This window comes from Xiphophorus couchianus, chromosome 5 (genome assembly GCF_001444195.1).
Source record: "Xiphophorus couchianus chromosome 5, X_couchianus-1.0, whole genome shotgun sequence".
NCBI lineage: Eukaryota > Metazoa > Chordata > Actinopteri > Cyprinodontiformes > Poeciliidae > Xiphophorus > Xiphophorus couchianus.
In genome coordinates, this window is record NC_040232.1 from 29,158,377 (window position 1) to 29,172,368 (window position 13,992).

At 41.7% G+C, this 13,992-nt stretch overlaps 2 protein-coding genes across 3 annotated transcripts in view; both read right to left on the minus strand.

Annotated features, from left to right (window-relative positions):
• The window catches only part of cnnm2b (cyclin and CBS domain divalent metal cation transport mediator 2b), a 55,062-nt gene extending 50,585 nt beyond the window's left edge, over nt 1-4,477 (minus strand). The window contains exon 1 of one of the 2 annotated variants that reach the window (XM_028019266.1): nt 2,531-4,477. In XM_028019266.1, the coding sequence (XP_027875067.1) occupies nt 2,531-4,016 (1,486 nt within the window). In that variant the 5' untranslated portion in view covers nt 4,017-4,477. The remainder of the gene's footprint in view (nt 1-2,530) is intronic. The other variant, XM_028019267.1, reaches the window with a different exon arrangement.
• Nucleotides 4,478-6,955: 2,478 nt separating this feature from the next.
• On the minus strand, nt 6,956-13,485 carry as3mt (arsenite methyltransferase). Its single transcript, XM_028019273.1, has 11 exons — nt 13,372-13,485; nt 13,059-13,107; nt 11,197-11,324; nt 10,936-11,086; nt 10,407-10,543; nt 10,250-10,319; nt 10,055-10,136; nt 9,651-9,782; nt 8,550-8,689; nt 8,359-8,481; nt 6,956-8,267 (listed from the first exon to the last, which is right to left on the minus strand). Exons 1-11 carry the CDS (start codon nt 13,386-13,388, stop codon nt 8,178-8,180), a joined length of 1,119 nt encoding a protein of 372 aa, XP_027875074.1. The 5' UTR covers nt 13,389-13,485; the 3' UTR covers nt 6,956-8,177.
• Between the last annotated feature and the right edge of the window lie 507 nt (nt 13,486-13,992).

Below are 13,992 nucleotides of genomic sequence, written 5' to 3' on the forward strand. Positions count from 1 at the left end.
ACATGGCGGCAACAATACTAATAAAATAACCCCGAAAGACGGACGTTTGTTTCCTCTCAATAACATTGCCTGTCTGCAACCAGTCAACTGTGATGAAAACAAATAGTACGTTACGTAATGCTAATTTGGCATGGAGAACTTCACCTAATTTCTGGTAATGGAGCTGAATGATTTGTTCTGTTTTACCTCCTAATTAATCCTCTTAAAAGTAAAGTGATTATTCTAATGAGCATGCGAGGCTACCAATCAGCTTTTTCCAACATTTAGAGTATTGGTAAATGAGCTGCAGACGGCCGCGCCTCGCTGGCCCTCCGGCAGCTCTGTATTTTTAGGAGGAACTTGCATTAAATCCAGCAGCAGTTGTTTTAGTCAGACACAACCCACGGAGTGAGGGTGGAAATCAAACCGCCCCCTCTGCCAAATAAACCACAGGTGAGGTAAGCATCTTTGTCAAACGACATGCGCGGACAAACACTCGGGGGCTCAGAGGTGTTAGAGGCTGTTATTCATTATCCACTCAACCACATTCCAGCGCTGGACAAAAGCTGTTATCGCCACCATCGCTCGGATGCGAGCACGAGAGAGGCAGAGACGGATTTAAGCAGGTTCTCGAACGAGATGCCCTCACCTGATAACCCCGGCACCGACGTTGCACCATTCCCACATGTCCCACTGCTTTAGAAATCAGAGAGGGGGGGGGGGCAGGCAGGGGAAGCTTCAGAGGCAAGGTAAGAAGCTGTGGAAAGCTGGAGGAGAGTGGGAGAGTGTGAACATTAACGCTGAGTGGAAGTGATGGAGAGTGATAAGGGCACCTCCTGCTTCCCCGTTTACAGGAAGCTAGCGGCTAAAGATGTGGCTGAAACAAACCCAACGTGGTGCTCCTGTGATTTTTTTTGTTTTGTTTCCTTTGCTTTCACTGCAAGGAATATCTTGTCAAAAGGAGGGCAGAAATACGTTCTCCTCACTCTGCTCCTGAAAGTCAGGTTTAGACTATTTGAGGTCATTTGAAACAACCTGGCCTGCAGCTGCAACAAAGGCATCCAGAGCAGAATGAAAGGTCAGCGTTGGTTCATAAATTATGACACAACTCATCTCAATACCTTACCTGACTCAAGAGGAAGGGCAGACAGGTGAAACACCAGTTTAAAAATGAGTGAAGATGTGAGAGTCCTGAAACATTTCACATGTGCAGACAATACGGCTCTACGGAGAACCAAAAGTGCCACAATTCAATCAATGAAAAAGCTACTTACCTGTAACTACGTATTTATAATTGTTTTATCTCTTTATTCAGTTTATGTTATATTTACATTTTAAATGCAAATATTTATTTAATAAAAAAATAAATCATGTATTTATTTTTTTTAATCTGCCAGCAAACCTCCAGACAGTTCATGCTTAATTTTATGCAGATTTGCAAACAAGTGTTTCAGCAGAGCACGTGTTCTTCTTTTTATTGCTTTGCAGGTTTGATTTCAATACCGTGATGTATGTTGGATCCACTGAATTCAGTCTTATGCTAACTATTTAATTGCGTAAAGACAAGAACACACTTGAAAAACATAACCGAATCGTATAAAGGGCTTGCTTAACTACCCCATCTTGGGGGCACCATTGAAATAAAGTTCCTATATTTTTCCCTCAATTACAGTTTAGCGTTTCAGAAAACAGGGACAGTTATGGTTTGAAAGCAAAAGTAGTGCCATACGATTGGCTACCATCCGTTCATCTGTTAAAACTGCTGACTACAGGCCACCTGAGCAGATAGCCTAACTAACCAACTAACCAGTTCACATCTATTTGTTAGACTCGAGTCAGCCTTTACAGAGAAAAACCTTTGGCAGGTATAATTTTTCAGACCAAAACTACAGTAAGTACTGCAGAACTTGGCATGTTTATTCTACATTTTTTCCTTAAGTCTAGGAATCAAAATTACAATGACAATAAACAACTGTGGAATATCTTCTGATAGCACCAATTTGAATGATTCATGCTTAGGCTATCACATCTCAAACATTGCGTACCTTGTTACAATTAGACATCTTGAATGTTAGACAGCTGTGTATTCTACATATCTACAGAGCATACAACTAACTATTTCTGACAAGTATTGTTTCGCTAAAGGAGAGGTCCAGAGGCAAACACAAAAAGAAAAGTGAAAAGCAAGTATATTACAAAATGAAGCGATCAGAAATATGAATAAAAATATAAGAATGAAGAAATGAATACTAAGAATTAGTATTAATGTTTATTCTGAAAGTGAATAAACATGAGTGAAGATGATCAAAATGGTTGAAAATATATATTACAGGAATGTGATCAGACATACATTGTGGATGAAAAGCAGTGGATTAATAGCTTTGTAACTACCCTGACTTTGACACAATTAATATTTAAAACTATTTCCCAATTAATTATTGTAAGTCATACATAAAAGATAACTTAACTAAAAAAAAAAATAATAATGTATTGGATTGTGTCACTTTTGGCTTTCCATACAGAGACAACAAACAAATCGTGCTTTTCTCACCTTTTTTAAACTCCTCCAGCATCGCATCCAGCTTGGTGTCATTAAACACAAAATGCAGCGAGTGGCTGTAAAACTTTGTGATGGTTTTGAGCGGCGTGCAATCATCCGGGTCAACGAAGGCCAGGTCCTTGACAAACAGCAGATCCACTATATTGGACCTCTCGCCCTCGAACACCGGGATGCGCGTGTAGCCGCTCCTCATGATCTCGGCCATGGTGTTGAAGTCCAGGATCGTGTCCCCCGGCATCATGAAGCAATCTCTCAGCGGCGTCATGACGTCCTCCACGGTTTTAGTCCGGAGCTCAAGCGCGCCCTGGATGATGTTCAGCTCCTCCTTCACCAGGTCGTTGTAGGGGTCCGTGACGCGCAGCATCTCCAGCAGCTTCTCCCTGTTGTACACGGTGCCGATCTCCTGTCCGAGCAGGTAATCCAGCAGCTTGCTCACCGGGTAGGACGCGGGGAAGGTGAGCAGCATGAAGAACTTGGTGAGGAAGATGGTGTTTGCCCCCACGGCCAGGCCGTGTCTGGAGCAGATGGCCTGCGGCACGATTTCACCAAAGATAACGATCCCGATGGTGGACATGACCACCGCGATGAGCCCGGAGCCGGCGATGTCGTCCAGGAGGATGGTCAGCGTGGTGTTCACCAACACGTTCCCGAGCAGGAGCGAGCAGAGCAGGTAGTTCCCCTGGCTCCGGACCGGCTCGATCTTCTTGGCGTAGTTCTTCTCCCTCTCCGTGCCGCAGTTCTGGACGATCTGGAGCTCCATGGGATCCAGAGCCATGAGCCCCAGGTTCAAGCCGCTGAACATGCCGGACAGGCACAGCAGCATGGAGATGAAGATGACCTGGAGCCAGAAAGGCAGCAGGAACTTTTTCTCCTCCACCACTATCACTTTGGTGTCGTCCCCGTCGTGGTAGATCCAGGTGTTCTCCGTCCACGGGTCGTGCAACCCGGCCACCGCCGACGTGGAGGTGGCGATGCAAAGGTAGTACGCTTTACTCCTCTCGGTCTTCCGCAGGGGTTTGACCTCAATCTCGACTACTCCGGATGTTTTCCGACTCAATATGATGTTGGGTAATATAATTATATCCGAAGTCCTAATTCCGCAGGGATGCGAGCCGGACGAGTCCTCCCGGCTCTGGTTATCCCCCGAGGAGCTGTCAAAGCCCCCCACCGCCCGGCTCCGCTCGTGTTCCGTGAAGGCAATCTTGGACCAGGTCTCGTTGTTGATGTTCTGCCCGTAGACCCTCAGTTTCACCCGAGACCGCTCGCTCACCCGCAGGTAGCCTTTATCCATGAAGGAAATGTCGTCCGTGTCCTCCAGCCGGAGCCCGATGATGACGGTCTCCTCGGAGCCCTCCTTGCCACTTGTCGGGGTGACACAGCAGCCAGTGACAGTTAAGAAAATCATCGCCAAAGCTCGGACCCGGCTAAGTGACGCCATTTTTGCAATGTTGGGTCCCGGGGATAATGGATCTGCCATATCGATGACCGTCTGGGCAAGCAAGCTCCTGAATGAAAAGGGCTTTGAAAAATCAGAGCCAGTCGGAGTCCGCCTTCATCTCCGCCCAGGGCTGCCGTGACTTGTGCATCGGGACCTGCTCTTTCCCACTACGTGTCCGACACTGAGAAGCAGCCAGCGCAGGCTTACAGGCCAACTCGTGCCTCTCGCTATGTCCCCAAGACGGGCGACGGGAAGGACCAATCGGGGGCGGCGGCCGAGCCGGGGGGCGGGGCGTCCGCAGCCTCCTTGGCGAATCAGATTCCGGAACAAGTGCAGCTCATCTTTGGAGGCAGAGAGAAGTCAAAGCAGGCTTCTTTATGCACCCTGCACTCGAGGGCACGACTCCTGGCTGATTTAATAAAAAAATAAGCCACATGGGTCAGCATCAGACTGTTTCTAGCAACAACAACAAAAGTTTCTGTAAGTGTACCTAAGGTAAAGCAAAACTATAATTCAGTTAGAAATTAAAAAGCAAATTATTTTCACAAGCCACTTGCAGAAGAGTATCATTAAAACAGGAGCGTACCAAAAAAATTTGAATAATATATAAAAGTTAGTGTGTGAGAACAATTCTACTCTAAAATGTGCATCAAGTTTTTTTTTCAGTGTCCTTTTAAAGTATTTGATAAACAAAAAAAAATTTGATATATTTCTATTACTTTTTTTGCTGCTTACATGAACTTAGCTTTTGGGAATTTCTCAATTAGGGATAAATATTATATTCCATTACAATTGCCTATTAAAATCATTTTGTAAGGGTTATTACAGCATTCATTAGAACAAGCTAAGTCCATGTATGAATGGTATGAAGCCTACGGATTAAGACGAGCAAACAAAGTGTAAGTACATTATTTTGTAGTTCCCATATGCATCCACTTCCATTTTTTTTCCTCTGGTTTGGGGTTTCAACATCATTACTATCCTTATGTAAGTGAGGAGACTAAGGTGAGTCATGACAAACACACTCATCCAACAATAGGTCACTTATTGGTGATTTTTTTTGATAACGCAATCATCTTTCAGGCACTGTGAGTAAAAATCCTAAACTCACTCATAGAGCAAGTGTTTATATTTCTGCACAGTTCAAAAGACATGCAAAAATGCAAGCCTCGTTGTAATCTATTAGTACTGCAGGCCTCCTGCAGTGTCGAGCAAAACAAATGACGATCATTCATAAGTAGGCGTCAATGCAGTTTCATTGCATCAGTTGGAAAATCACTCATGCACAGCATGCTGATGGGCCTGTGTTCCCAAGTCCTCTTTGCACAATCATTTGCAGAAGTCAGCAGATTTTGTGCTGTAGCATCCCCCTGTGGCTGAAATGAGGCCTTGGGCTGGCAGACTGAAAGGCCAGTTTTAAGGGATTTTCCATGTCAGCCTGCATCAATAATTCAACAGCAATAAAGACATCAGAAGTGTAGAACGTCCACACGCGGACAGACATACACACACAAGAATGTACTGTATACAACCATGTCTCAATCACGATAACCAAGCTTGTCGTAATCATTATGCAGCATTGTATTTGGCACACATTTGCAGTCTTGCTGCACGGCTAAGTAGCACTGTGGATGTTTAGGAAATCACCACTTTCACACCACTCAAACACAGCAAATGATCCCCGTGACCCCTGTGTGAACGATCCCAGGGTCACGTTCACTTCAGGGGTCCGGGGGCGTCCAGAGGGCAAACCACATTAGGATCCATCTATAAGCCTCGACAGTGACTGTGTTTCCAATGCAATCAAACATCAGTGACTATTGGAATATAACACTCATTTATTATTGATGGATGACTCTTAAGGACTCATTTTACGTAATAAATAAGTATGTGTATGCGCGCAAAATGACTATAGGAGCTGATAAGATGGCATTCCATTGGCTGAGAAGAGAACATTCCTTCCTGTTCAAGGTTCCCCTGCATGACTCCACACTCTAGTTATGACTTCGAGACAGCTGCTTGACCTTCTTGCGTGTGGATGTGTGCGTGGGTATGTTTCAGTGGGTATGTGAGTGGGAGTGAGTGCAGCGTGCGTCCCAGTGCACACATGTGTAGTTGTGACTGTGCGCACATCGGTGCTCCCTGGGTGTGTCACACGCTTTGGATTGATCCCAGACACATACTGACCTCCAGTGGTTCGAAACAAACAAATAAATCGGAGAATTCCTCATGCAGGAATTTAAATATGACACTGACCTTAGGTTGGACACAACAAGACTCACTGGAGCCACCCGGTGGCAGGAAGCTGAAGTTCTCTGCAAAGCTTGAATGGGTCAAGATGCGTTCTCTATCCACCTTCACTGGTCTACTGAGTCTAGACATATTTAAGATCCTGAAGACAGTGCATGCATTTTGCTTCTTTATCAAACAGGATACAGGATATGCAAACCTTAAAAGTGTAATGATGGTCAATTCGTAAGCGGTCCTCTGGCCCTGCAATCGCTTCACAGGTTTTGGTGTTGCCTTAAGAGATACCTTGAAAAGTATCTACAGCCACAGTAAGAGACTAGGCGAAAATGGTATCCGGAGGAGGCATCCAACACTGATGCTGACCAAAAAGAGCCCACAGATTAATTTCACTTTTCCAAAAGGAAACAAAAAAACAACAGCTCAAGACTTTCGGGAAAATATTCTGTATACAAATGGAACTTTGTAGAAGATGTGGGACAGGTAAAACCAAAACGTCATTTCAGAAAAAAATATTATAGCTACAGAGTGATGGTCTGGATCTGAGTGCTGTAATTATTGGAGTCATGAATTCTGTTCTCTTCCCAGAGGACAATGTCCATTCATCTGTTCTCACCTTTAAACTCAAGTGAACATGGGTTATGCAGCAGGATATGACCTAACTCACACGGCCAAGTCAATGCCTAAATAATATCTACTATTCTAAAATGGAATACAGTAATTTAAGGCAATTTAAGGCATGTCTAAATCTGAAGTGAAATTTTATTTCATGGTGTGCTATGACTTTAGGCACAACCTTCCTTAATAAATAAGGTCAAAGGCAAACACAAGAGAAATGGCTAAGGAAGGTAAATGAGTGTAACCATGGAGAACATTTAAACATACATGAGAATCCATAAAGTCAAGAAACCTTTTGCTTTTGTGTGAAATAACATTTAGCTAAACAGTTAAATTAAATGAACATACAATCTTTCATTTGTGACCTTTGTGGACACAAACTTTACTGAAAACACTTAAGAGTAGGAGTTTCTTGACTAAAGAGGAAAAAATGTTCAGCTACAGTCAGAAGGTCCTGAAGACAAAATAATGACTTGCACTGTCATTACAGATAAAAGATGTTGGTGGGTCTGCCTCTTACGTATTAAAAATATATCTTGTATGAGAGGGAAACTTACAGGATTCAGTTTTCATCAAATTAAAGCAGATGTTTAACCTGAAAGTTTCAGGGTATTTTTTTATGTTAAAATACTTGGAACTTTAGTATTTCAGTTAAACTATAATTTTTTCACTGAAAAATGTAAAGCTTTGAGGATTTTAGTAATTCATTAAAGCCCAGCAAAAACTAAAACGTGCATTTTAAAAATTATCTGTGGAATTCTGTTTATAAACACCACACAAGTAGTTTAAAAAAAACTTTAAATTACCAAATGTTCACAAATAAAGAGAAAATATCCTGAAGACACACAATATTTCTTCACCTACACAAAGAGTATACGTTATGACAACAAGTACAGTTCTGTAAATCCCCTCAGAACCTGAGTGGTTGCAGAAACTAGAGCTTCACTTTATGAAGGTTAAGTAAGGATATTGTGGTATTAGAGCCTGTTGATTAGAAAGAACTGCTAACGTGGGTAAAAAATAACCTTCACTGGTGCTCTGTGAAGGATAGCAAGTTCTTTTGTGATCATCTTTACTCTCATTTCTTCTGATTCTTCCATTATCCTTAATTGAGAAAGTGATTTCAGGAAAGCCACAAAAACACGGAAATCCATATGTGACATTTCACAGCCATCTCTCTTCTCTTAGAAAACTGTGTAAAGGCACATTTGGAACAGGGACAGTTTGAAATTTGACTACCTTATTCATCTGAAGTGTCTGATTTTAGTCTTACTGAAAAACGACAATCACACAGCACATAGCATGCTGCTGCATTTCTCAGTGCTCGTCCTATGATCATTTGCAGCAGTCAGCAGATTTGGTGCTGCAGCATCCCCCTCGAGTGCCCGACAGAGAGGCCAGGTCAAAAGGATCCACCGTGTCAGCCTGTATCAATAATTAAACAACAATAAAGACATGAGGATACATACAATAAACTGGAGACGTCCTCATGCAAAAACTAAAGCATGACACTGACCCTAAGCTTGGCACAACAAGGCTCACAGGAGCCCCCTGGTGGCTGGAAAGTGAAGTCTTCTGCAAATCTGGAATGCCTCAGGATGCAAGCTGCTTCTCCGTCCACCTGCACCACTTCATTGGTCTATATTGAACACAGACATTTAAACACGGCGCATTTTTTTAACGTCATAACGCAGGATGTGTACAGACCTTAAAGGCGTAGTGACAGTCAAACTGGAAGTTATCCTCTGCCCCAGTGATGCCTCCATTATATATGACCTGGCAGGTCTTGGTTTTGCCTTTAGGGACTTTGAACAGGCGGTACGTGGCAGAAACAAACTTGAAGTCACCTGTATGAACACATGCATGAACAATCAACATTGTACAAGTTGTTAAATGAAATTCACTCATGTAAGTGCACTGTGGTGCAACGTTTCTTACAACTTAAGTTCACTGAAATGTAAAAAAGGAAGTGGTTTTGTACAGCCAGAGAAGGTGCAAAAAAAGTAAAAACACAACAAAAGAGCTCTTGGTGATGAAGATTTTCCAACGTTTTATGTAAAATAGGAGATGTTAATTTTACACTAAAGTATTAAAAAATAATCAAAAATCTCAAATTACGGAGCGTGCTGTGGTGGCGCAGGGGGTTAGCACGCCCCACGCTTGGAGGCCTTAGTCCTCGACGCGGACGTCGCGGGTTCGACTCCTGGTCCCGACGACCTTTGCCGCATGTCTTCCCCCCTCTTCTCACCCCCCTTCCTGTCTGCCTACTGTAGAAAAAAATACGAGCCACTAGCGCCGCAAAAAAAAAAAAAAAAATCTCAAATTACATTTTTCTTGCTACATATACTGTAGATCAAAAAATCTGTAACATCAGGTCATGTCTGCTTTAGTATGTTTATAGTGTTTCACAATTATCTTGAAAGTCTTGGAGACCGGAAAACTGTAAAAAGCAGATCCATAAGCTGAAATAAGTCACCAGATTAAACCACATGATCACCAACTGAACACCAGCTCAAAGACCAAAACCATCATGGTTCATCCATTTTTTAAAAATAGTTTCAGTCCAGGTAAATTAGTGCAATCAACATCAACACATCATTTTATTTTCATCCCCGTTTCCATTGGCAGGCAGAAATACACCTATTTTTCCGCTTGTGAAACTAATAACGTCATGGCCATCTTACAAGTACAAATAAAAGCTAAATATGAGTGCGCAACATTTCTGTTCGCCTTAGTTTAACAGTCAATAACATGAAGTAGAACAGGTTGTTGTACAAACAAACAATAACTAAGAAAACTGCATCAAACCTAGAACGTCCTGCAGTTCTTTATTGTCAACGGCGACGACGGTGGCCGTAACCAGCCGTGGCTGACTGAAGCCCACCTCCTCAGCCAGCTGCAGCAGATCCTTCCACCACAGCGCTCCACCCAGACATTCACCTGCAAAGATGATCCGACCTTTATGAGACAGACAACAGAAACTACGGAGCAAAGCCTTAATGACACTAATCAACTATGAAGGTGTGTGAACTGCTGATTAGCTGACAGTATTGGGAAAACTTGCACACATTCAAACTTTTTAACAGAACTGTATTTCTATCATCTAGTCAAACTGATGAAAATGTTTTGTTTGGCTTTAAATAGAAAAATCTTTTACCTAAAATTTAATTGACACTAAATTCTGATTCTTTTTAAGACCGATTGTTACCCACCCCACAGCACTTTGTGATTTTTAATTTCCTCCGTCAGTCTTCCACTGGAGTAGATGTCACTGAAGTATAGCTCACCCCCATCCTGAGGAGACACACGTTTTCAGGAAATATTGCAACAGCAATCTAACTTCAAATATATAGTGATCAAAAATAAATAAATAAATAAATAACTGGTAAAAGCATGAAGCTGCGCACCTTGAGTGCATTGTATGCTTCAACCAGAACCTGCTTCTTGTCTGGGGAGAGGTTCACTACACAGTTGGAGCTAAGCAACATCAAAAATCAACAACGTTAAAAACAGAATAAAAGAACAACAAGAAGAAAACCTGATGAAGTAAGGATCATGTCTTACATGATGATGTCAAACGAGTTTTTTCCCAGACCCGCTGCAGATAAGGCCTCAATATAGCCCTGAACAAAACTCACGTTTGGCTCCTTGTAGCCAAACTCCTTCGTGTGGTAATCCATATATTTTCTGGCCACTTCAAGCTTTGACAGAAGAAAAATATCTGGGTTTTCAGGATATATGCTGTTTATTCTGAACATTTGTATTTCACATTCCTTTAGAGTCAAACGTGTTTAAACATTTATAAAGTTAACAGTTAGCCAATTACACTTCTTCTGAACATGCTTAAAAACGTTCTACTCCTAAACAAGACTTAGTTTAACAACTACTCTGCATTTTTTTTCTTCAATAATTTACACTAAAAATAAATCAAGTCATTTTTCAAACTTGCTACAGACTTTTCCCAACTGCTTTGTGAAGTTGTCCCAATGAATGGCATTTTTAAAGCCAGAAATTATTCCTCTTTAACTTGACAACATGCTGAGATGTTGTGATCTGTCTTAATGGCTGCATTCGCAATACCGTCGCTCCGTACCTGGGCCTCAGTCATGTCAATGCCAGTGACATGACCTTTTTCCCCAACTAGCAAACTTAACATGTAGCAGTCCCTTCCACTCCCACAGCCCAGGTCCAGAATCCTGCAGCCCTCCAAGGACTCCGGCACCACCAGACCACACCCGTAGTATCTGGTCGGGGGGAATCAGAAACATCAATCTCAAAACTTTTTTCAATGTCAAAATTTAAAAAAAAAAGAAGAATTTTTTAAAATGAAAAAGCATTCTCCTCCCCTAATTACTTGTTAGAGACTTCGGGGTGAACTTTCTTCAGGGCTTCCCTTATGAAGGCTGGGAGAGGCTGAGCTGGAGCCACGCAGGCGCCTGTCTTCAGGTCCGACGTCTTCTGGAGCCTCTTTCCATAATAATCCTGTTTAACATAGAAAAGCTCAAACACCGAAGATAGGGTAAACTAGCTTATTCCTGATGACGCAGCTGGAAGACTTAATATATTAGCAAATTCTGCAACGATAGCAGCAGCTGCAGTAAAGCTCTTTATTCTGGTACCAAATTACATGTAGTGAGCTTTATTTTTGAAGTAGGGGTTTAGTTAAATATCTCCTTGTTTTGCCTGTTATAATTCTGACTTGGATATGTTTAGCCAGGACTACTTGTTGCGCTGATTTTAGGCTGAGCTTTTAATAGAATGAACGTGAGGTTTCAGCTGGTGTGAATTAAAGATGAATTATTCCAGTCGTCAGCAGATTATTTTTCATCAGTTACCAACAAACGAGGACAAATGAGGCTGAAGAATTTACCTTTAAATCCTCATCTCACTGATTGGGATTAAACAGTGCTGCAGTGAGCGAACTTGATATGATTTTAGGTTTCAAAAGTATTGAGTGAAGTAGTTTTTTTTTTAATGATCGCTGATATAATTAATCAGTGCATGACATTCTGGGTCTTTCCCTTGCTGCATTTTCAACTTACAAAATTCAATCACCTATTGAATCATAATTACTAAGAACTTTCAATAACTGAATCATTAAATTAATTCACTTGACAATTACAACAATTGAGTCACAGCACCATAGTCTGACATCACTGCATAAAAAAGGGGACAACCAGTGGCGGCTGGCCAGTAGGGGGCGCTTGGGCGCCGCCCCCTTTAAATTGTTTAGATAATAAATGATTTCTATTCTGAACTGCAAAATACTTAGAAATGTATTTATTCATACTGTGTGTCCAATAGACATGTTAGAATTTATTAAAATAGTAAATACATAATTCTAATTGCTCACATTGTGCACACTTCCTATGTGCGGGGCGCCGTCCTAATGAGTGTGTATGTAGGCGCATCAACTTTTGGCAAGCAGGTGATCTGAGGCTGACTTTTAATTGGTTGTTTAAGGTTTTCCACAGGGCGCAGCGCTCTGCGTCCCGGACACACCCATTCTGTTGTGTCATTACTGGTAGAGCGTCAGTACTGGCTAATTGTTTTTAAAACATTGTGTGATTGGACAATCCCCGATTTGACTCATTAGCGCAGCTGCAGTTCGTTAGGTCGATTCACGGTTACGTTTGCATTAAGCAATGCATTTTACTGCTTTCCGTGTTTGCTATTTCAAAGTTCTGGCACGGAGGCAATGTGGACAACAACTGGGGTAAGAGACTTAAAACATCTTTCAGAAAAATGCAAACGGCAGGAAAACAGCCGCAGCCACCTAGACAATGCAATGAAGCTAAGTTTTTGGGGGAAACTTAGCATAGCTGAAAGGTGCTTTTCAACTCTGAAAAGAATCAAGACTTTTCTGAGAAACTCAATGACTCAGGACAGGCTGAATGCATTGGCCATGTTGTCAATGGAGAAAAGACTAGTCACAGAGATGACTGAATGTAATTGAGAAATTTGCAGGGCAGAAGGAAAGGAGGGCAAAATTCATGTTCAAATAGTGCTATTTTTTAAGATTTGTTTTGTTTGTTTTTCATTTGTTTGTTTGTGTGCGCCCCCCTCAGTTTTTTTAGCACCAGCCGCTACTGGGGACAACTGGATGTCAATAAACTTCCATTTATCATCTAAAACTTTTTTTAAATTCAGCCAATTTTAGTGACCTCAAAATAAATTTTAAATTGTATGAAGGAGGGCAAAACGACGTCACGTTACCTTGACATCCGCGTGAACGCTGCTGTCAGAGAAATCATTTCCAATGGCACTTAAAAAAAAAAAAAAAAAAAAAGTCAGTCTTGACGGCGACAATAGCTGTATTTATTTAGAATAAACAGGTGGCTGTTGCTACAGAAAACTTACAGAATAATTAAAATGTGCAGAGTAACTTAATAAATGTAATTTTGACAAAATTTTATGTCCCTGTTTTTGGACTACATGTGTAACATTTAAGTCGGAACACAGATGGCCATGTTACCTGTAAAATGTCACTTACAAACAGTACGTAGTGGGAAGATTAAGTACTTCTTACCTGTTGTGCTGAGCCATTATCACGGGTTCTTACAAAATTTAAAGCCTGAATAGAGAACTTTGGTCACGTTTAAAAACGAAGAAGAAAGGATTTCATTTCCTGATCGGCCGCGCCCTCTGCTGGACGTTCCCCCAAATCACAGTCCAAAAGATCAATCTTTTCTAAACCGTCCTGTAACTTTACAAGGTTACTTCTTTTAAATCATAAAAGAGTTACTATTTATCCAAATCAGTCAAAAAGATCAGAATAAATGTCAGTAAAGGGTGCATTTAGACTGTGACTGTAGTGTATCACAGGAGCCTGTGTATATAAATGTGAATTTAATCTGGATTTTATTGATTTATGCCTTCCTGTCATAATTATTGCCACAGGAGCTCAGCTTGTAGCTTGTCTGCTCTGTTGTGTTTATAGTCTCTCATCTTCCTCTTGACAATACTCCATAGGTTCTGTAAGAGGGCTTAGGTCAGGATAATTGGCTTGTCAGTCAGTAACAAAGGTACCATACTGATTAAAGCAGGTGCCATTAGTGTGGGCAGGTACCAAGTCCAGGTGGAAGTTGGACTCAACATATCCATAAGCTTGTCAGCAGAAGAAACCATGAAAAATTCCTGGTAGATAGCT

Excerpts from the sequence above, each read along its gene's own strand:
- as3mt (XM_028019273.1), bottom strand. Across the intron at positions 11,325-13,058 it reads GCGTTCACGCGGATGTCAAG|GATTATTATGGAAAGAGGCT; the intron begins GTAACGTGACGT and ends TATGTTAAACAG. Across the intron at positions 8,482-8,549 it reads ACTGTCACTACGCCTTTAAG|ACCAATGAAGTGGTGCAGGT; the intron begins GTCTGTACACAT and ends TGTTCAATATAG.